This window comes from Pogoniulus pusillus, chromosome 15 (assembly GCF_015220805.1).
Source record: "Pogoniulus pusillus isolate bPogPus1 chromosome 15, bPogPus1.pri, whole genome shotgun sequence".
Classification (NCBI taxonomy): domain Eukaryota; kingdom Metazoa; phylum Chordata; class Aves; order Piciformes; family Lybiidae; genus Pogoniulus; species Pogoniulus pusillus.
In genome coordinates, this window is record NC_087278.1 from 2,735,472 (window position 1) to 2,758,178 (window position 22,707).

Consider the following 22,707-nt stretch of genomic DNA (forward strand, 5'->3'; position numbering starts at 1 on the left):
ATGTAGAGAGGGTTGAACTGGATGAGCTTTGGAGGTCCCTTCCAACCCAAACCACACTATGGTTCTGTGATCGGGGTTGGCACAATCCCAAGCACAGCTCCAGGCTGGGTGGGGAATGGCTGAGAGCAGCCCTGAGGAACAGGACCTGGGGGTCTGGGCTGATGCAAAGCTCAACAGGAGCCTGCAGTGTGAGTGCAGCCCAGACACAACCCTGTGCTGGGCTGCAGCAAGAGCAGTGTGGGCACAGGGCAAGGGAGGGGATTCTGCCCCTTGGCTCTGCTCTCCTCACACCCCACCTGCAGTCCTGGGGGCAGCTCTGCAGCCCCCAGCACAAGCAGGACATGGAAGTGTTGAAGGCAGTGCAGAGGAGGCCACCAAGATGCTGAGAGGGCTGCAGCAGCTCTGCTCTGAGCACAGGCTGAGAGAGTTGGGGCTGTGCAGCCTGGAGAGGAGAAGGCTTCCAGGAGACCTTGGAGTGGCCTTGCAGGATGTGAAGAGGGCTTCATGAAGGCTGAGGAGGGACTATTGACAAGGTCTGGTAATGACAGGACAAGGAGGGATGGGTTTAAACTGGCAGAGGGGAGATTGAAACTGGATGTTAGGAAAGGGTTGTCTGCAGTGAGGGTGGTGAGACACTGGCACAGGCTGCCCAGGGAGGTTGTGGAGCACAGAAGCACAGAATGGGATCTTTGATCAAAGATCCCATTCTGTGCTTCTGTGCTCCCAACCTCCCTGGAGGTGTTCAAAGCCAGGCTGGATGAGACCTTGAGCAACTTGTTCTAGTGGGAGGTGTCCATGCCTGTGGCAGGGGACTGGAACTGGCTGATCCTTGATGTCCCTTCTGACCTAAACCTTTCTATGATTCTATGAGAAGGTTCCAGGCTATTGCTGGGTTTTTTTTTTTTTTTTTGTTTTGTTTTGTTTTTTAATATATTATTCTTTTCTTGATCAGCAAACTTCTGCTTCTGTAATCAGAGGCAAACCAAATGTTCTTCCACGAGTTTTTAAATAGCAAATAAAATCACAGAATCATAGAATCAACCAAGTGATTATTCTGTGATCTTCTATGAATATCAGGAGCAGTGTGGCCAGTAGGATGAGGGAGATTCTTCTGCCCCTGTGCTCAGCACTGCTCAGGCCACCCCTGGAGTGCTGTGTCCAGTTCTGGGCTCCTCCATTGCAGAGAGATGTTGAGGTGCTGGAAGGTGTTTGGAGAAGGGCAGCAAGGCTGGGGAGGGGCCTGGAGCACAGCCCTGTGAGGAGAGGCTGAGGGAGCTGGAGGTGTGCAGCCTGCAGAGAGGAGGCTCAGGGCAGAGCTCATTGCTGCCTGCAGCTGCCTGCAGGGAGGCTGTAGCCAGGTGGGGTTGGGCTCTGCTGCCAGGCAAGCAGCAACAGAACAAGGGGACACAGTCTCAAGTTGTGCCAGGGCAGGTCTAGGCTGGATGTTAGGAGGAAGTTGTTGTCAGAGAGAGTGATTGGCATTGGAATGGGCTGCCCAGGGAGGTGGTGGAGTGGCTGTGCCTGGAGGTGTTGAAGCCAAGCCTGGCTGGGGCACTTAGTGCCATGGTCTGGTTGGCTGGGCAGGGCTGGGTGCTAGGTTGGGCTGGCTGAGCTTGGAGCTCTCTTCCAGCCTGCTTCATTCCATGATTCTATGATTGATTCTAAGAGAAGCCTGCGCAGCTGAAGGGTCAGAGCAAGCATCACCTCCTGTGCCTCCCTGCACTCCATCAGCCCTGAGCACCTCCCGTGCTTCCTTGGCAAGCCTTTTAAGAGCAGTCTGGCTTTGCGTGGCAGTATTCCTGCAGCAGCTCAGACCTGCTGCGCATGGGGCACGTTGGAACTCTTTCGACTGTTCCCACTGGGTGGTGCTGCAGGAATTCCTTTTTGGTTTGTTGGGTTTTTTTTTTTCCTTTCTTCCCTTCTTTTTTTCCCCTTCACTCGAATCTACATTTCCCAGAAAGACGCCTGGAAAATATAATAGGAGGAAGTCCTGATTTAGAAAGTCTCTTAATTTTTTTTTTTTGCAGTTTCAATACAATAGAAGGACTCAGAGGATGCTCAGGCAGGAAATGTCCTGGTTGCAGGATGTGGAAAAATTAACCAGCCTTGTGTCTCATGCACACAGCTCCCTAATAAAGTGCCCTGGGTATGAATTCCGCTGTGGGTTTGATGTATTGCAAGGGCAACAAAGCTGGGGAGGGGCCTGGAGCACAAATCCTATGAGGAGAGGCTGAGGGAGCTGGGGGTGTTTAGCCTGGAGAAGGGGAGGCTCAGGGGTGATCTTATTACTGTCTACAACTACCTGAAGGGGCATTGTAGCCAGGTGGGGGTTGGGCTCTTCTCCCAGGCAACCAGCAATAGAACAAGGGGACACAGTCTCAAGTTGTGCCAGGGTAGGTCTAGGCTGGATGTTAGGAAGAAGTTCTTCACAGAGAGAGTGATTGGCATTGGAATGGGCTGCCCAGGGAGGTGGTGGAGGCACCGTCCTTGGGGGTCTTCAAGCAAAGCCTGGCTGAGGCACTTAGTGCCATGGTCTGGTTGACTGGATAGGGCTGGGTGCTAGGTTGGACTGGATGAGCTTGGAGGTCTCTTCCAACCTGGTTGATTCTATGATTCTATGATTCTATTGCCTGTGACAGAGAAAGTTTGTGCATCGAGCTAGAATGGGTATATTTACACACTTAGTTGTCAGCTTGCTTTTTGAGTTCAAGGCCAGAGAACTTACCAGCAAGGTCTCCTTTGAGGAGTAGTTGAGAAGTCTCTTGGCTAAACAAATTGCTGTTTGTTTTTCCTCCTTTTCTGGCAGAATCACTAACTTCTCCCCAACCACATCCTATTTATCACCCTTGAAGCATCTCTGTTGAGAAATGAAGAGCAAGGACTGACTCAGAGGTTTTCATTTATTGCCTTGCTCTTTCAAGTGTTCCTGAGCAAGCATTTGGGCAGGTTTGGCAGTTGTCTTGAACCTCTCATCGGGTACTCATTGTTACACTGATGAGTTGTCACAGTCAGGCCTGGGGGCAGTTCTGCAGCCCTCAACACAAGCAGGACATGGAAGTGTTGGAGCCAGTCCAGAGGAGGCCACCAAGATGCTCAGAGGACTGCAGCAGCTCTGCTCTGAGCACAGGCTGAGAGAGTTTGGGCTCTGCAGCCTGGAGAGGAGAAGGCTTCCAGGAGACCTTGGAGGGGTCTTCCAGGATCTGAAGGGGGCTTCAGGAGGGCTGGGGAGGGACTATGGACAAGGTCTTGTAATGACAGGAGGGGGAGGAATGGGTTTAAACTATCAGAGGAGAGATTCAAACTAGATGTTAGGAAAGGGTTCTTTGCAGTGAGGGTGGTGAGACAGTGGCACAGGTTGCCCAGGGAGGTTGTGGCTGCTCCCTCCCTGGAGGTATTCAAGGCCAGGTTAGATGAAGCTTTGAGTGTCCTGTTCTAGTGGAAGATGTTCCTGCCTATGGCAGGGGGTTGGAATTGGATGAGCTTTGAGGTGCCTTCCAACCTAACCCATTCTGTGATGCTACGAAAAGGCTCCAGGCTATTGCTGGCTTTTTGGTTTTCTTGATCAGCAACCTTCTGCTCCTGTAATCAGAGGCAAACCAAATGTTCTTCCACCATTTTTTTTCTTAAACAGCAAATAAAATAATAGAATCAAGCAATCAGCTGTGGCAGGACAGGGCAGGTCTAGGCTGGATGTTAGGAGGAAGTTGTTGTCAGAGAGAGTGATTGGCATTGGAATGGGCTGCCCAGGGAGGTGGTGGAGTGCCCATGGCTGGAGGTGTTGAAGCCAAGCATGGATGAGGCATTTAGTGCCATGGTCTGGTTGGTTGGGCAGGGCTGGGTGCTAGGTTGGGCTGGATGAGCTTGGAGCTCTCTTCCAACCTGCTTGATTCTATGGTTCTATGAAATCATGTCCCCAAGTACCACTGAATTGGTTTTGGCAGTGTCCACCCAAAGGGTTTTATAAAACTGTTTGTAAGTATTAGGCAAGCTCAGACATGATCATGGTTTAGCAAAATCTCCATTTCTAGCCTTGAGAAGCAGTGGTGAAGTAAAAACCAGGCTGGTGAAGTAAAAACCAGGCTGGTGAAGTAAAAACCAGGCTGCAGCAGTCGCATCTGGATCACGATCCCTGGGATCATCATGATCCCTGGAGGTGTTTAAAAGGAGAGTGGATGTGGTGCTTGAGGCTATGGTCTGGTGATGAAGGCTGCTGGGATGAAGGTTGGACTGGCTGATCCTGGTGGTCCTTTCCAACCACAGTGATTCACAGTGATTAGATGTGCTGAGGGATTTGGGTTAGTCAAGGAGCTGTCAGTGTGCAACCACTGATTGGAGTGGATGATCTCCAAGGTCTTTCCCAATGTAAGAAGCTCTGTGAGTCTGATTCTGTGATCTCTGGCAGAACAGCCACATTCTTCCACCTCTGGTTGCAGCAGTCCCCTCAAGGGTTAAAATGAACCTGAGCCACTTAGAAAAATAAAACCAGAGCTGCTATTACAAACTGGGACAGATGTAGGAGGCCAGGTTTCCTGTGGCCCATTTTCCAGTTTCCTGGCTGCAACCTGCAGAAATAAAGGAAGCTGAAAGCTAAGGGGAGTGAGAAGCTTAACAATGCCCTGCCTCAGGCTGCTGGGAGGAAGGTGCTGGTGCCCAGCACGGGGGTGCAAAAGCAGCAACTGGACGTACAGAAGAGCATGCCCACGTTTAACAGGGCAGTCAGAGGGAGGAGAGAAAAAGCAAAAGGCATCTGTTAGGGGGAAATGCTCTCTGCTGGCCTGCGAGGGCAGCGCCTGCTGTGGAGGGGCACTTCAAAAGCAGCTGAGTCTTTTGCAGCTGCTTTGGCTGCAGAAGCAACCTTCAGTTTCTTCATGCATCGAGGGAAATTGGTTTCCCTGCCCTGACTCTGCCTCTTAATCCTTTTCATCTCCATGTCTGATCGCCACCCCTTTATGGCTACCTGTGGTGTGTAATGCTGGCTCACGCCTTTTCTGTCCTGATTTAAATCTCCTGCTTTAACTGATCTCCAACTGATTTCTTCTGGGCTCCCCAGCCAGTCTGTCCCACTCACTTGTCCCTCTTCTGGCCCCAAGTCCCACCACCTTGATTTATCCTATAGAGTTCCAGATGGTCCTTTGAGCACCTTCTACCGCATCAAGGGGCTGGTTTTGATCCCAGTGCCAGGAGGGATTCCTGCTTCTGGCCTTCAGCACTTGTCCCTGTGGATTGTCCAGGACCAGCAGTAGATCTCTTTGTTGTAGAAAGGTTCTGATCCTGATGCCAGGAGGGATTCCTGCTTTTAAAGCCTTCAGCACTTGTCCCTGTGGATTGACCAGGATCAGCAGTAGATCTCTTTGTTTTAGAAAGGTTCTGATCCTGATGCCAGGAGGGATTCCTGCTTTTAAAGCCCTCAGCACTTGTCCCTGTGGATTGTCCAGGATCAGCAGTAGATCTCTTTGTTTTAGATAGGCTGTGGAGAAACTAACATAGAGTGGGGAAGAAGAACCCAGGTAGGAAACCTGCAGTCTGTGGGAGAGTAGAGAGCTGTAACATAATGGAATGGAAGCTAAGCACCACTGCAGAGGTCTTGGATGCTACAGAGCTGCTTTCCAGCTTTCTGCCCTTTTCTTCTAGCTTTGCCTGTGCAAGAGTCTTGCAAAACTTAATGCCCCACAGTATCCTGCTTAGCTCACAGCTGATGTCATAAATCTGACACTGAGCTCTTTATGTAGGTGGCTTTGTCTCTCAGCCTCCTGTTTTTTCTCCTGCCTGGATTTTAAGGTGGCTTGCTTGTTGGTTTTGTTTTGCCCAGTAGGTTAGTGACTTTATTTTGGACCTCAGTGCCACTTCACTGTGTGGATGAGGGAACTGGGAGTGTTTAGCCAGGAGAAGAGGAGGCTGAGGGAAGACCTTATTGCCCTCTGCAACTCCCTGGAAAAGAGGTTGCAGTGAGGTTGGGGTTGGTCTCTTCTCCCCAGTATCAGGTGCTAGAATGAGAGGAAATGGCCTGAAATTCTGCCAGGGGACACTGAAGTTGGAGATTAGGGGAAAAATCATTGCAGAAAAGGTTCTCAAGCATTGGAAGAGGCTGCCCAGGGAGGTGATGGAGTCATTGTCCCTAGAGGTGTTTAACAGACCTGTGGAGGTGGTGCCTGGGGACACGGTTTAGTGGCAGTGGCTTAGCAGTAGGGGGGGGGGCATTGTGAGCTTTAGGCAAGAGGTTGGTCTTGATAATCTCAAAGGTCTCTTCCAACCTCACCAGTTCTGTGATTCTAGCAACTGTGATGTTGCAGATAAATAATCTGCTGGGTTGTGTGGTCCTGCTCTGGCAGGGGGGGGTTGGACTCGATGATCTCTGGAGGTCCCTTCCAACCCCTGTGATCCTGTGAGCTGTTCATACTTGCAGAGCTGCTGCAGTTTGAGGGGACTTTAAAAGCCTGCAAAGCCAATAGATAGCTTCCAGGTGTACTTATTTTCACTTACACCCTGTTTTCATGCCTTGCTTGCACTGTGTGGAGAAGGATGTGTATAAAGTGATGAAAAACGCAGTGAAGCGGACTTGGGAGAGAGAAATCATTCCTCAGCTGCAGCTGCTTGCTGTGCTGTCCCATGTGGTGGCTGCCTAGTGCCATGGCTAGGGCTGGGTGCTAGGTTGGACTGGATGAGCTTGGAGGTCTCTCCCAGCCGGATTGATTCTGTGATTCTGTTCTGCCCTCTTGTGGTCACCGCACCGAGGGAGACGTCAGGACACCAATGAGCATCTGTTAGGTTACCAAAATGAGCCAAGGGCTTTAAAGTCATGAACCTGTGCAGATAAAGACAGGAAAAAACCCTATCCTTTGTCACATGCACAAAGGGAAGGCAGGTAATAATTAGCCCCATGAGCAGCACAGTGTCTTAATCCAGTGATATTCAGCATCTTTAAGTCTGTATTGGTTAGATGTAACAAGCCACAATTAATCACAGAATTAACCAGCTTGGAAAAGACCTCAGGTCCAAATTAAGTAGCAGAAGTGGCCAAAAATTAGTAGTTCACAGTATCACAGTATCAGCAAGGTTGGAAGAGACCTCACAGATCATCAAGTCCAACCCTTTACCACAGAGCTCAAGGCCAGACCATGGCACCAAGTGCCACGTCCAATCCTGCCTTGAACAGCTCCAGGGACAGCGACTCCACCACCTCCCCGGGCAGCCCATTCCAGTGTCCAATGACTCTCTCAGGGAAGAACTTTCTCCTCACCTCCAGCCTAAATCTCCCCTGGCACAGCCTGAGGCTGTGTCCTCTTGTTCTGGTGCTGGCCACCTGAGAGAAGAGAGCAACCTCCTCCTGGCCACAACCTCCCCTCAGGTAGTTGCAGACAGCAATAAGGTCACCCCTGAGCCTCCTCTTCTCCAGGCTAACCAATCCCAGCTCCCTCAGCCTCTCCTCGTAGGGCTGTGCTCAAGGCCTCTCCCCAGCCTCGTTGCCCTTCTCTGGACACGCTCAAGCATCTCAATGTCCCTCCTAAACTGGGGGGCCCAGAACTGAACACAGCACTCAAGGTGTGGTCTAACCAGTGCAGAGTACAGGGGCAGAATGACCTCCCTGCTCCTGCTGGCCACACCATTCCTGATGCAGGCCAGGATGCCACTGGCTCTCTTGGCCACCTGGGCACACTGCTGGCTCATGTTCAGGCGGGGATCAATCAGCACCCCCAGATCCCTCTCTGTCTGGCTGCTCTCAGCCACTCTGACCCCAGCCTGTATCTCTGCATGGGGCTGTTGTTACAGAGTTAAGATGCTAGGGATGGGGATGTTGTAAGTGGCATAGTAGCATTGCTCTGTCCTGCAGAGCTTCGGAGTGGAATGAGCACTGGGTGGATCACCTGCTCCCAAATGTTTTTCACACTCTTGCTCTCCTTTGTCCCTTGTAGGTATGGAGAGTGCAATCACACTGTGGCAGTTCCTTTTGCAGTTGCTGCTAGACCAGAAACATGAGCACCTGATTTGCTGGACGTCTAATGATGGTGAATTCAAGCTACTCAAGGCAGAAGAAGTGGCTAAGCTGTGGGGCCTCAGGAAAAACAAAACTAATATGAATTATGACAAGCTGAGCCGAGCGCTCAGATACTATTATGACAAGGTAAATTTTGTTCTTCTCATGCAGACTAAGACAGTAGAAACACTACCATTTAATATTTCTCCTCTCTCTGGAAGCTACTCCACAATCCCTCTGACTTGTTTCTAGCAGCAGACCACGGCAGTGCTGAAGGCCATGGCAGTGGAGGTAAGAGGGCAGCTAAAAGATGCAGAGAAAGAAAACCTCACTGCAGATCCCATTGCTTGAGGAGGGGAGGCTTTGACCTAGGTTTAAACTTGTGATGCTACTCCTGTGGAAGCTACTCCACAATCCCTCTAACTTGCTTCTAGCAACAGACCACAGCAGTGCTGAAGGCCATGGCAGTGGAGGTAAGAGGGCAGCTAAAAGATGCAGAGAAAGAAAACCTCACTGCAGATCCCATTGCTTGAGGAGGGGAGGCTTTGACCCAGGTTTAAACTTGTGATGCTACTCCTGTGGAAGCTACTCCACAATCCCTCTAACTTGCTTCTGGCAACAGACCACAGCAGTGCTGAAGGCCATGGCAGTGGAGGTAAGAGGGCAGCTAAAAGATGCAGAGAAAGAAAACCTCACTGCAGATCCCATTGCTTGAGGAGGGGAGGCTTTGACTTAGGTTTAATCTTGTGATGCTTTCATCTGTTTGTGCATTTGGCTCCCCAACCTTTGCTGTAGCTTTTGACAACAATAAAACAACTGTTGATAACAGAGAACTGTTTGATTATTGCAGCCTGCTTAGGGGTTTTCTGCAAGGCAGGGAGCTGGTAGCAAGCAGGCAGAGTGGCCAGCAGGTATCACCTGTGTCAGAAGGAGGAAGAGACAACCAACCAACCCAAGAGCACAGAGGATGGGGTTGAACTTGCACAGTTTTCATGGGACACATCTTTTGGAGCATGGATCCTGTTGGCCAGTTTTAGCTAGTCTTGCCAGACCTTTCTGGTAAATCTCTTCTCTCTGGGGCTGTCCAAGGCCAGGTTGGATGAGGCCTTGAGCAACCTGGGCTACTGGAAGGGGAGTAGCAACAGGATGATCTTTAAAGTCCCTTCCAAACCAAAGCTTTCTATGATTCTACAGTTGTATCTGGTCCTAGAGTTGGGGCTCTTCAGCCTGGAGAAGAGAGGAGAGAGACCTTTTAGTCTTTGAGGAGACCTTTTCGAAGCCTTCCAGTATCTGAAGGGGGCCTACAGGAAGGCTGGGGAGGGACTATTGACAAGGTCTTGTAATGACAGGAAGAGGAGCAATGCTGAGTGGTTCTGGTCTCGACTTTCAGAAGAGGCAATGAGTTTAGAGGAGATGATGCAGAGAGTGACCACCAATGTCCAGCACCACTGTGGAACGTTTGCTGCCTGCAGAAGGCAGAGGAAACTGGATGCTGCTCTGATCTGAGCTCAGAGTAGTGTTACTGTCATCTGTTATTTGTGGTGCACTCATTCTTGAAGGGCACAGAGGGGCTGGATGCTGTGCAGCCAGACACGACAGGCAGAAACCAGGCTGGCTGCAGATCAGCTGCGCGGTTTGATGGGCAGGCTTAGCACGCTGGAATCTGGCAGGACTCTTTCTTCTCCTGGAAGAGTTTTGTGTGGTTGTTTGTCTCAGATTTAGAGTTGTCAAGTTCTGCAACGAGGTGGTTTTAGTCTCTTGGCCGCTAGAAGTCAGATATTTTTCTTTTCCCACTTGAAAGTGTTTGAAAAGTGGCCTGAGAAAACACAAAAGGATTCAGAGAGGGCAGTGCAGGGGCTGTGCCAAGCGGCTGCTGGGATGAATTCCTCTTCACTAAGTGCTAAAAAGGCTTCTGCTCAGCAAGGGGAAGCTCACCTCATTATATGAGTCCAGCCCCTTTGATTATAAACTTCACTGGGATCAGTGGAGGCAATGTGCCTGCTGGGGAATGAGCAGCAGCTCCAGGCAGAAACCAAACACACAGTGGCTGAACAGACTGCTTAAAAACAAGGGACCAGCTCTTGCTGGCACTTGTCCTTTGAGGGCTCTCTGATCTCTTCTAATCAATGGATGATATTAGCTCATTACTTGAGGCTTCATTTCTTCTTCTTCTTCTTCTTCTTCTTCTTCTTCTTCTTCTTCTTCTTCTTCTTCTTCTTCTTCTTCTTCTTCTTCTTCTTCTTCTTCTTCTTCTTCCTTCTTCCTTCTTCTCCTTCTTCTCCTCCTTCTTCTTCTTCTTCTTCTTCTTCTTCTTCTTCTTCTTCTTCTTCTCCTTCTCCTTCTCCTTCTCCTTCTTCTCCTTCTTCTCCTCCTACTCCTTCTCCTTCTCCTTCTCCTTCTCCTTCTCCTTCTCCTTCTCCTTCTCCTTCTCCTTCTCCTTCTCCTTCTCCTTCTCCTTCTCCTTCTCCTTCTCCTTCTCCTTCTCCTTCTCCTTCTCCTTCTTCTCCTTCTCCTTCTTCTCCTTCTTCTCCTCCTTCTCCTTCTCCTTCTCCTTCTCCTTCTCCTTCTCCTTCTCCTTCTCCTTCTCCTTCTCCTTCTCCTTCTTCTTCTTCTTCTTCTTTTCCCCTTACCCCTACCCCCAGCACACTCACACCTTTATCATCTCAGTTCAAGAGAGCTGTTGAGATACTGGAATGCATCCAGAGAATGGTGCCAAAGCTGGTGAGGAGCCTGGAGCACAGCCCTGTGAGGAGAGGCTGAGGGAGCTGGGGGTGTGCAGCCTGCAGCAGAGGAGGCTCAGGGCAGAGCTCATTGCTGCCTGCAGCTGCCTGCAGGGAGGCTGTAGCCAGGTGGGGTTGGGCTCTGCTGCCAGGCAGCCAGCAACAGAACAAGGGGACAGAGCCTGAAGCTGTGCCAGGGCAGGTCTAGACTGGATGTTAGGAGGAAGTTGTTGTCAGAGAGAGTGATTGGCATTGGAATGGGCTGCCCAGGGAGGTGGTGGAGTCGCCATCCCTGGAGGTGTTGAAGCCAAGCCTGGCTGAGGCACTTAGTGCCATGGTCTGGTTGATTGGCATGGTCTGGACAGAACTTTGAGGCAGAGCCCTGGGCAGGACTTCAAGGCAGGGCTCTGCACAAGACTTGGAGGCAGAGTTCTGGACAGGACTTCATTTGGGTTGTGGAATTATTGATGGAGATTGCTCTTACTCGGAGCCCAAGGGATCTGGCAGCCTGTGTGTTTGCGGCCAAGGGCAGTGACTGCTTTCAGAAATGCTGGTGGCAGGGGCTCAGCCTTTCTTTCTTGGGCTGCCCTCTGCTGCTGCTGCATGCAGCTGGCACTAACGGAGCTGCTGCTTCATGCTTTGTCTTGGGAATTGCTCACTGTGGAGAAATGAACACTGATCACTGGATAAATGGAGGTTTATGAGCTCTGCCGTTTTGCTTGGGGGGGAACACTGCCTTGTTAAAATTCATCACTTGATTCATCTGAACTTAAAAGTAAATTAATTCCAGTACTGGGGATGGGGGAATAACACAATTAGGACAAGTTCCCGAGCCAGGCTTTGGAAGCAGGCATGAGATGTTGTGGAGTTATGTTAAATTCACAGGTGAAGCAGGGCAGGAAATGCAGAGTGTGGCATGGCTTAGCTGTCATTTGCTGCCACAATTCTGGTTGCTGAGGCTTTGTAGGTAAAGATTTTCCATTGCCTCTCTCAACTGTTACCCAAATTCCCCTCTCTTTCTTTCCCCCCCCCAGTGCATTTCCTCTGTGTTGCCTCAGCAGAGCAGCAGCACAGATGACAGCTAGCACCCAGGAGAGGTTCCTGCCTTCAATCTACCCACAGCTGCAGCAAGGTGCCCAGCATGTCACACCCTTGTAATGCTTTCAGCCAAGGGAGCCCTTCACACCTGCTCCCAGGCAGGGCACTTCAGCTTGATGTGTAGAACTAAAATACTCTCTGAGGAGGACTGGGAGGTTTCTTTGTGTTGAAGTTGCTCAGTTGCTTTGTTTCTTTTCTGATAGCTGTATCGACAGATCTCATTTGGAAACCTCTGCAGGCTTCCAGGACTACTAAAGGGAGACCTTACAGAAGCCTTCCAGTACCTGAAGGAGGCCTAACTATAAAGCTGGGCAGGGACTTTCTTTTTCCAAGGGCTTATAGTGATAGGATGAGTGGCTGGGAGCTGGAAGAGGGGAAATGTTCAGTCTGAAGAAGAGGAGGCTCCAGGGACACCTTGGAGCAACCTTCCAGTACCTGAAGGGGGCTACAAGAAAGCTGGGGAGGGATTTATTTTTAAAGGCTTGTGGTGATAGGATGAGGAGGAATTGATTGAACCCTGAGGAGGGTTGATTTAGGCTGGAGATTAGGAAGAAATTCTTCACAGTGAGGGTGGTGAGACACTGGCACAGGCTGCCCAGGGAGGTTGTGGATGCTCCCTCCCTGGAGGTGTTCAAGGCCAGGTTGGATGATGCCTTGAGCAACCTGGGCTGCTGGGAGATGTCCCTGCCTATGGCAGGGGAGGTTGGATGATCTTTGAGATCACTTCCAACCTAAACCACTCCATGAATCTCTGAAAAGTTCCCCAGGAGCATTTTGAGACGACAGCACAAGAAAAGCTTCTGAGTTTTCCCCATGAGGCTTGGGTGTTTTTTGTGAAGGAAGGGAGGCAAACCCAGGCAATTACAAGCAGACACTGCCACGAATAGGATGTAAGAGTTGTGGCAGTCAAGCCCTCAGAAGTTAGGGAAGGCAGGCACTGCAGTTCCCTGGGCAACCTTAATGCTTGCCTGAGTGATGCTGCATCTTTAATGAGACAGGCAGATGCAATGAGCAGCCATTCAATATTCCTGCACCCCCTCTGAAGAGTGTGTGGCCCCAGGCTTTGCTCAGTGAGTGCTACTCAATCTGCCTTCTAAAGACAGAATCAATCATTTCAGTTTCACTTAATGGCTGCCCCCTCGTTCAGATGAGCTGGCAGCATGATTTGTAGTGCATACATGATACAGGCTCCTCTCTGCTGCTGCTGCTAGTGCAGAGGACAGAGCTTCTCGGAGGCTTTTAGGGTTCAGAGGGTGCCTGTGACATTCCCTTCTCTGCCACAACAGGTCAGACCCAGTAGCCTGGTTACTGGTTCCTCTTTTTGATGCCCAAGTGTGGGAGGCAGCATGAAAGAATTGTTGTGAGACAAGAGGGTGCCTTGCTTGGTCTGCTTAGAGAACTTCAGGGTATAAAGTGATAATGGAAGCAATGATTTCACTGTTGGGAAGGGCTGAGTAACCTCAGGGGAGGTAGAATACTGCAGTGAAAGAGTAGCAGTGTGCTGGTGCTAGAGTAGCAGCTGTGTGGTTTGCAGTGGTGCAGGTTGAGAGGTGTTGTAAGGAATTACTTGAAGGACCATCAGCAAATAGCTTTAAAGAGCACTGAAAGGAGCTTCTTTCAAGAGTAATGGGTGGAAGTCAACAAAGTGCTTGTCTGAAATGGTATTGCAGTGTTTACTGAGTGCTGTCCTTAGGGAAAGAGAGGAATAAAGGATTTGACACTCAGTAAGAGCTGATGGCTACAGGAGAAACCCCAAGAACACCCTTGAGGGGATGACAAATAGTTCTTGTTTGATGTGAAAGGGAGCCTGAGTGAACTGAAGCAGAGGCAATAGAGAGCCTAGCCAAAGGTGCCAGCCAGAGGAGTGGCCTTTGCCTTACAGATGGAGGTGAGGGAAGACTGAAATCCAGCTAAATGACAGCCTCCTAGCCAAGCTAGGAGCAGCTGTGGAGCTGTTGGAGGGTAGGAGAGCCCTGCAGAGGGACCTGGCCAGGCTGGATGGGTGGGCAGAGGCCAATGGGATGAGATTGAACAAGGCCAAGGGCAGGGTTCTACACTTTGGCCACAACAACCACAAGCAGCACTGCAGGCTGGGGCCAGAGTGGCTGAGAGCAGGCAGGCAGAGAGGGAGCTGGGGGTGCTGGCAGAGAGGAGCTGCAGAGGAGGCAGCAGTGCCCAGGTGGGCAGCAGAGCCAATGGCATCCTGGGCTGGCTCAGGAGCAGTGTGGGCAGCAGGACAAGGGAGGTTCTTGTGCCCCTGTGCTCAGCACTGCTCAGGTCACACCTTGAGTGCTGTGTCCAGTTCTGGGCTCCTCCATTGCAGAGAGATGCTGAGGTGCTGGAAGGTGTTTGGAGAAGGGCAGCAAGGCTGGTGAGGGGCCTGGAGCACAGCCCTGTGAGGAGAGGCTGAGGGAGCTGGGGGGGTGCAGCCTGCAGCAGAGGAGGCTCAGGGCAGAGCTCATTGCTGCCTGCAGCTGCCTGCAGGGAGGCTGTAGCCAGGTGGGGTTGGGCTCTGCTGCCAGGCACTCAGCAACAGAACAAGGGGACCCAGCCTCAAGTTGTGCCAGGGGAGGTCTAGGCTGGATGTTAGGAGGAAGTTGTTTGCAGAGAGAGTGATTGGCATTGGAATGGGCTGCCCAGGGAGGTGGTGGAGTCACCATCCCTGGAGGTGGTCAAGAGAAGCATGGACAAGGCACTGAGTGCCATGGTCTGGTTGGTTGGGCAGGGCTGGGTGCTAGGTTGGGCTGGCTGAGCTTGGAGCTCTCTTCCAACCTGTTTGATTCTATGATCTTAGGCATCCTGAGTACAGGTCACTTCCTAGGAGGAATAAAGGTCTTCCTGGCCTTGAGACCCCTCACTAGTCTGAAGGTCAGCTAGGACCAGGGTCCCATTTCCCAGCCCAGCTTCCTGAGGCACTCCTGGCTAACAGCTTCAAGCCAGGCCACTAAAATCCTTAGGGCACACTGGCAGTATGGTTACACCTTAGCTGTAAATGGTTCCAATAGTGAGTAAGAGTCAGAGCTGATGAAAGCAAAACACAAACACATTGCAGATGAGCCAAAGTCTGAGCTGCACCAATGCAGAGGAAAGCTGGGGGGAGGGAGGGGAGGAAAAAGATGGGAAGAAATCCAGAGGTCACATGTTGCTGAGGTCATCTACTCTAAAAGTAGTAGTGTGTGTGCATAGCTGACACAGGAACACCACCAGCCACGGGTGAGCCCTGGGGGGACCCAGGCCACCAAGCCTTTGGCATCTCGCTCAGCAGCTTCTGCGTGGGGAAGGATGGAGCAGGGGGGAGCCCCATCCCTCCAGCTGGTGACTGGGGGCACTTGGGTGAGGCTGGGTTTGGAGGTGCTCAGAGTGGGTGTCTGCAGTGATGTGGTGTGAGCTGCTGCTGTGCTGAAGCAGCTGTTGGGCTCTGCTGTACCCAGTTGCTATTAGCCTCTCTCAAAGCATTTTGTGGTGGGACTCCACACCCAGCCATGTTTGCTGGAGTGCCTGGCTTACAGACTGGGGCTAGAGGAGGGCAAATAGGTGTTCCAGTGAGGAACAGTCAAGGAGCCAACAGAAGAGGGGCATTCCCAGCTCCCTGCCCCCTTTCTGCTGTCTCTTGGTAGGGTTCTCTCTGTTTCAGCTGTTGGACTGCAGCCCCTGCTCCTGGCCAGGTTGCCCAGTCCTGCCCAGCAGCTGCACCAACCCAGCACTGTGCAGCCCCAAAGCTCCCTGCAGCCCTGGCAGGCAGCCTCTGGTTGCACTTGCCTAGAAAATACAGATGATAACCCAAAGGGGCTTAGTGTGCACACACAGCTGCTGCCCTTCCTGCTGCTGCAGTCTCCCTGCAGATGCAGTCCCCACCAGCAGGAAGCCTTCTTTGCCCTTTCAAAAGCAAGGGTGGAAAACTCCTGCTTAACATAGAATCAGCCAGGCTGGAAGAGACCTCCAAGCTCATCCAGTACAACCTAGCACCCAGCCCTGTGCAGGCAGCTAGACCATGGCACTAAGTGCCTCATCCAGGCTTTGCTTCAACACCTCCAGGGACGGCGACTCATGATGCCTGTCGCTGTCTTCTGTGCTTTGAACCATCATCCACCTCAGAATCATTCTGACAGCTCACTGAGGTGATGGCAAAACCAAGCTGCTTTTTACCTTCATTTCTTTGTCAAACCCAAATAGAAAGTTCAGTGGCATTTCAGAGGTACTTAATGAATTTGATCTGCATCCTGCTTTTGTCATGCACACTGATGGAGGTTTCCTCGGGCTCTGCGTTTGTGAGACCCTTGCAAGATGCTTGAGGGATCTGCACTTGAATCCTTTTCACCTCCAGCCATCAAGTGTGAGTCAGAGGAGCCACACTTGAGAGGCCTTCTTAATAGAATCATGGAATGTTTTGGGCTGGAAGGGACCTTAAAGATCATCCAGTTCCAGCTGGAAGGGACACCTTCCATCAGCCCCGGTTGCTCAAGACCTCATCCAACCTGGTCAGAGAAGGAGCATCCACAACCTGCCTGGGCAGCCTGTTCCAGTGTCTCACCACCCTCACTGCAAAGGATTTCTTTCTAATACCCAGTCTGAATCTGCCTTCCTCAAGCTTCACAGGATCATAGGATGTAGGGGTTGGAAGGGACCCAAAGAGATCATCCAGTCCAACCCCCCTGCCAGAGCAGGACAATGCTATCTAACACAGATCACAGAGGAACACAGCCAGACAGGCCTTGAGAGTCTCCAGGGAAGGAGACCCCACAACCCTTCTGGGCAGCCTGTGGTTCAGAGTGAGCAGAGCAAGCACCTTTTACTGGGATGAACATATTCCCAAGCTGCCTCAGCTTGGAGAAGAGGAGGCTCAGGGCAGAGCTCATTGCTGTCTACAACTACCTGAATGGAGGCTGTAGCCAGGTGGGGTTGGGCTCTGCTGCCAGGCACCCAGCAACAGAACAAGGGGGCACAGCCTCAAGTTGTGCCAGGGGAGGTCTAGGCTGGATGTTAGGAGGAAGTTGTTGTCAGAGAGAGTGATTGGCATCAGAATGGGCTGCCCAGGGAGGTGGTGGAGTTGCTGTGCCTGGAGGTGTTGAAGCCAAGCCTGGCTGGGGCACTTAGTGCCATGGTCTGGTTGGTTGGGCAGGGCTGGGTGCTAGGTTGGGCTGGCTGAGCTTGGAGGTCTCTTCCAACCTGGTTGATTGTATGATTCAGAGGAAGCAGGAGGAAGACAGCCCAGCAACAGGTCTGCATCACTTAGGATGATGATGGTGATGATGTTAGTCACCGTAAGGAGCAGGGAGTAGTCTGCTGGACTGAGCAGAACCCCAGGAAGGAGCCAGAGATGAAGTAGTCATCTGGCTACTGGAGTGAGCAGTGTGAGGAGGGACCCCCTGCCCCGGCAGGACGTGAGGCTGAGGAGGGAGCAGTGCCCTGCTGCCCTGGCGCTGGCGGCGCGGCGTGCCCGGGAAGCGCTCATCTCCCCAGCCTCTGCTCTTGTGTTTGCAGAACATCATCAAGAAGGTCATCGGGCAGAAGTTTGTGTACAAGTTCGTCTCCTTCCCTGACATCTTGAAAATGGATCCCCAGGCCGTGGAGATCAGCAGGGAGAGCCTTTTGCTGCAGGACAGCGACTGCAAGGTGCCTGTGGAGGGCAGGGAGCAGCACAAGCATGGCCTGTCGGCGCTGAAGGGCGCCAGCCGCAACGACTACATCCACTCTGGCCTCTACTCCTCCTTCACTATCAACTCCCTGCAGAGCCAGCCAGACCCCTACAAGCCCATCAAAACGGAGAAGCTGGAGGAGAAGGCAGAGGGGAGCACGGCGGTCGAAGAGGTTCGGACCGTTATCAGGTTTGTGACAAACAAACCAGACAAACAGGCTCTCAGGCCCATGGTGTCCCTGCCTTCCACCTCCGAGACAGCAGCAGCCTCTGCTTTCCTCAGCTCCTCAGTGTCAGCCAAAATCTCCTCCTTAATGCTACCCAACAGTGCCAGCATTTCATCTCCGTCGGCGTCCTCCTCCTCCTCCAGGTCGCCGTCTCTGTCTCCCACCTCGCCCCTCCCTGCAGAACACAGGAGCCTCTTCTTTGAGTCCAGTTGCCACGACTCAGATTCCCTGGAGCCTCTGAACCTCTCCTCGGGCTCCAAGGCAAAGTCTCCATCTCTTCCCCCAAAGGCTAAAAAACCCAAAGGCTTGGAAATCTCTGCCCCACCCATGGTTCTCTCCAGCACCGACATCGGTTCCATCGCCCTCAACAGCCCTGCGCTCCCCTCGGGATCCCTGACTCCAGCTTTCTTCACTGCACAGGTAGGACCTGCCTGGCTCCCGGGGCTGTGGTCAGCCAGGGATCCTCCCTGTGCTCTTAGCTCCTCGGGGCTCTCATCATCTGGCATACAGGCTGGGGACAGAGTGGCTGAGAGCAGCCAGGCAGAGAGGGAGCTGGGGGTGCTGGCGGAGAGGAGCTGCAGAGGAGGCAGCAGTGCCCAGGTGGGCAGCAGAGCCAATGGCATCCTGGGCTGGCTCAGGAGCAGTGTGGGCAGCAGCACAAGGGAGGTTCTTGTGCCCCTGTGCTCAGCACTGCTCAGGCCACCCCTGCAGTGCTGTGTCCAGTTCTGGGCTCCTCCATTGCAGAGAGATGCTGAGGTGCTGGAAGGTGTTTGGAGAAGGGCAGCAAGGCTGGGGAGGGGCCTGGAGCAGAGCCCTGTGAGGAGAGGCTGAGGGAGCTGGGGGTGTGCAGCCTGCAGCAGAGGAGGCTCAGGGCAGAGCTCATTGCTGTCTACAACTACCTGCAGGGAGGCTGTAGCCAGGTGGGGTTGGGCTCTGCTGCCAGGCAGCCAGCAACAGAACAAGGGGACACAGTCTCACGTTGTGCCAGGGGAGGTCTAGGCTTGATGTTAGGATGAAGTTGTTGGCAGAGAGAGTGATTGGCATTGGAATGGGCTGCCCAGGGAGGTGGTGGAGTGCCCGTGGCTGGAGGTGTTGAATCCAAGCCTGGCTGGGGCACTTAGTGCCATGGTCTGGTTGGTTGTGCAGGGCTGGGTGCCAGGTTGGGCTGGCTGAGCTTGGAGCTCTCTTCCAGCCTGTTTGATTCTATGAGTCTGTGGCAGGGAATACAACATCTGGGGCAGAGGGATACACAGCAGAGGCCTGACCATGGTTAGCTGCAAGAGGGTTTCTGTGCAGTACCTCCTTCTTTCACAGATTACTTCATGCTTTGTTATCTTTGTTGGCTCTCCCTTGGCCAGTGTGGAGTTAAAATGAAATTTGGACTTGTTCTGTACTTCAGGCCTCTGCTTTAGCACTTGTAACATGTGCAGCAGGCTGCTTGCTTCCAGACAGAGTGGCCTGCCTGCAGCCAACACCTGCCTGGTCTCTGTGGCATCCAAACACAGCAGCCAGGCTCCAGCAGGTGCCCAGCAAGCTGGGGAGCAGCATACAGGTGGCAGCTTGTCTGCTGTCTGGCAGCTGCAAGTGGCAGGATTGTATTTACACCTGCTCCATGGCAGAGGAGCCAGGAGCAGCAGCATCATCCTCATCCTCTCTGTGCACTGAATTCACTGCTATTGAAACTCTTCCATGCTAAGACTGGAACAGCCTATTTCAAGTAGGCTCTTCTGACTGGGCTCCAGCTCTCCTACCAGATGTGCAGCTGCATGAGGGCAGAAAAGGTGACATGTATCAATTTCCTCCTGTAATTTAAGGCTAGCCTGTGCTGTGGTGGTGTTCACACTTGGGATGCCTCTGGTGGTTCTGGTGCTTGGCTGGTGGTGATGCTGAGAACGAGCCTGGGAGGCTCTGTGCTCTCTCTGCATTAAACAGTAACAGATTTGGAGGCCTGCTCTGGCTGGTTCTTGGCTCTGGCAGGACTTCCTGGAATCACAGATTGGTTTGGGTTGGAAAGGACCTTAAAAATCATCCAGTTCCAGCCACCTGCCACGGGCAGGGACACCTCCCACTAGCCCAGGTTGCCCAAGGCCTCATCCACAGGGAGAAGGTATCCACAACCTCCTTGGGCAACCTGTTCCAGTGCCTCACTCACCCTTAGTGTCAAGAATTTCTTTCTAATTCCAGTCTAAATCTGCTCTCCTCAAGCTTCAGTCCTTTCCCTCTCACAAGAAGGTTGCAGGCATGAGTGCTCTGCTCACCAGAGGACAGCAGCTCTTGCCCAGCACTGTTAGCATGGTAACACATGTCCAGAGATGGGTGGAGGGCAGCTTAGGTTCAAGTCTCCTCTCTCTCTGAAGACCTGCCCTGGCTGTGTCTAAGGTAGGAATAAACACCTCTGTGTTTTCTTCATGGCTTCCAAAAGATCATCTCAAGAACTGCATTTTCAGTTCTGGGTATCTGCAGCTGCTTAGAGGAGAAGGGAAGAGCTGAGGTGTAAGATCATTGTGGCTCTTGGCAGAGCTGGCACAGTATCCTCAGTCAACTCTTGTTTGGTCTTGCTGCTTAGACCTTTGGGTTTAAGGTTAGGAGGCTCTTCTGTAAGCAGATCTGTGTGTTCTCATCCTGAGCTAGTTGACTCTGTCCTCTGTCAGTAATCACCTGCTTGTGATGCAGCCTCTGGTACTGCTGCTCAGAGCGGTCCTGGGGAGGGGCAGTTGGTGGAGGAGCTGTTCACAAGTGCCTGCTTGTCGAGTGTATTTTCTTAGGTGTCTTGACAAGACCTGCAGAGCCCAACACAGAAGTTGTCTGCTTGCCAGGCCTGCACCCACTCTGCCCTTTGTGTTGTCACCAGATCCACCCCAGCTCTGATCTCGTGGGCACTGCTGTGACACCAGACCTGCTGTTTTACTGCAGGAGCATCGTTTGCTCACCAGCAGCACCACGGGTTTATTGCTCCTTGGGACATTACTGTGGGTCTTCTTCAGGAGATTTGGGGTTTCTGACCTACCCTCCTCAGCAAAAGGGAGATGAGAGTGTCCTTTGCCTTCCTATTTCTCCCTGAGCCCCACTTTGAGCTTCCTTAGAGGAAGCATCCCCTTCAGGAGCAGCCAGGCTGTCTGCACTGACCAGCCTCCTGGGGCAGAATCACTAGCAGGGCCTTCATGTTTGCTGGGTCTTGTCTCTCCCATCTCTTCTGCTGCTGCCATGAATTGTCTGACCTTGCTGGGAACTCCAGTGCCAGCATGGCAGGGCAGGTCCCAGACACCACAGCCAAGCCCTTGGGCCCTGCTTTGCAAACACCATGCCCATCATATGTGGAACTCCACATGACCTGTGGTGCCTGGCAGCAGGATGTGGCAGCCTGTGGGGCAAGCAGTTGTGAGAGGAGGTCCCTGCCACGTGGTGGGAAGCCAGCAGGTACCAGAGTGCCTAACATGCTTGTAACTGAAGGCAGATACTCACAGAATCTTGTCCTGCATCAGGGGAGAAGGAGCTCTCAAAGATCATCTTGTCCAACCCCCCTGCAGCCAGCAGGGACACCTCCAGCTGGAGCAGGTTGCTCAGTGCCCCATCAAGCCTGACCTTGAATGTCTCCAGGGATGGAGCCTCAACCACACCTCTGGACAACCTCTTCCAGTGTTTCTCTACCCTGATTGTTAAGAACTTCCTCCTAATGTCCAACCTAAATCTACCCTGCTCTAGTTTAAAATCATTGTCCCCTATCCTATCACTCCAAGCCCTTCTAAACAGCCCTTCCTCAGCCCTCCTCTAGGCCCCCTCCACATACTGGAAGGCTGCTCCCCAGAGCCTTCCCTTCTCCAGGCTGCAGAGCCCCAACTCTCTCAGCCTGTCCTCACAGCAGAGGTGCTCCAGCCCTCTGAGCATCTTTGTGGCCCTCCTTTGGGGCTGCTCCAGCAGCTCCATGTCTCTCTTGTGCTGGAGGTCCTCACAGCTGAACACACCACTCCAGGTGGGTTCTTGCCTGCAGCATCCCCTCTCTGGCCACACTTCTGATGCAGCCCAGGATGCCACTGACCTTCTGGGCTGCAAGTGTCCATTCCTTTTGTTTTCTGTCTTGCCTCCTCCTTCCATATTTCAAGCTTTGGACAAACTGATGCTGCAGTTCAGCAGAGTACTGAGGCCCTTGTCCTGCAGAGTGGGAAGTGCTCACTTGATAAATGTTGTACTCAGATTCCATTAATTGCTTTGCTAAAGAGGTGCTCTGTGGAGGTCCCCTGCAGCCCCTAACATCCTGTGAGCCTGTACATAGGCTGATTTTGACAACTGGCACCAAGGTTACTTGTGAGATTAACTCCTTGTGCCAAATATCTTGTCCAAAATTGTCACATTGCTTTCATGTTTGGTTTTGAAAGATAGAAGTGCCTCTGGATGAAGAACAATTCATAGGATTCTTCCTTTGAATGGACACTTGCATGTGCTTGAACTCTACCCCTCCTCCACTGTGCTGAGAGCATCTCAGCAAGCATTCTGTGCCATGCCAGTGGAAGGAATCATGGCATTGTTTTGGTTGGAAGAGACTTCTAAGAGCATCAAGTCCAGCCTAACATCACCCTGGCCATGAAACCACACCCTGAAGTGCCATGGCCACAGGTATCTTGAAGAGCTCCAGGGGTGGTGACTCCACCACCTCCCTGAGCAGCCTGTTCCAGTCCCCTCTCAGGCAGTAAAACCCATGGATTCTTCTTGCCGTTTTGGTTCTGCTCAAACCCATTAGCTGTGCCCTCCACCATCCCTCTGGGCCCTAACCCTGCCTCTTGCTGCACCAGCCTGTGTGCTGCCAGCCTCTTGAAGCTTCCAGGTTGAAGAGATGCCATCAGAGGAGCCAGCTTCAAAGGCTGGCAGTGGCTCCTCTGCCTCCGCACGCAGTTGCGCCAACGCTTCAAAAGCTGCTGTCAGTCCAAGCCACTGCTGCCCTTCTAAAGGTAGCAAACCCTTCTGCAGCAGCCCAGACCTTGGGCCAGGTGTGGCATTTCACAGTTGCATGAGCATGGTTCAAATAAACAGTAGCTGTGCTTCTCCTTAAGCAAATGACAA

The 22,707-nt window shown here is 52.3% G+C and overlaps 1 protein-coding gene across 1 annotated transcript in view; it reads left to right on the forward strand.

Annotated features, from left to right (window-relative positions):
* ELK3 (ETS transcription factor ELK3) overlaps positions 1–22,707 on the forward strand; it is a 47,467-nt gene that overhangs the window by 17,625 nt on the left and 7,135 nt on the right. Inside the window, exons 2-3 of the mRNA XM_064154955.1 lie at positions 7,911–8,119; positions 17,272–18,072. Coding sequence (XP_064011025.1) covers positions 7,913–8,119; positions 17,272–18,072 — 1,008 coding nt within the window. The 5' untranslated portion in view covers positions 7,911–7,912. The remainder of the gene's footprint in view (positions 1–7,910; positions 8,120–17,271; positions 18,073–22,707) is intronic.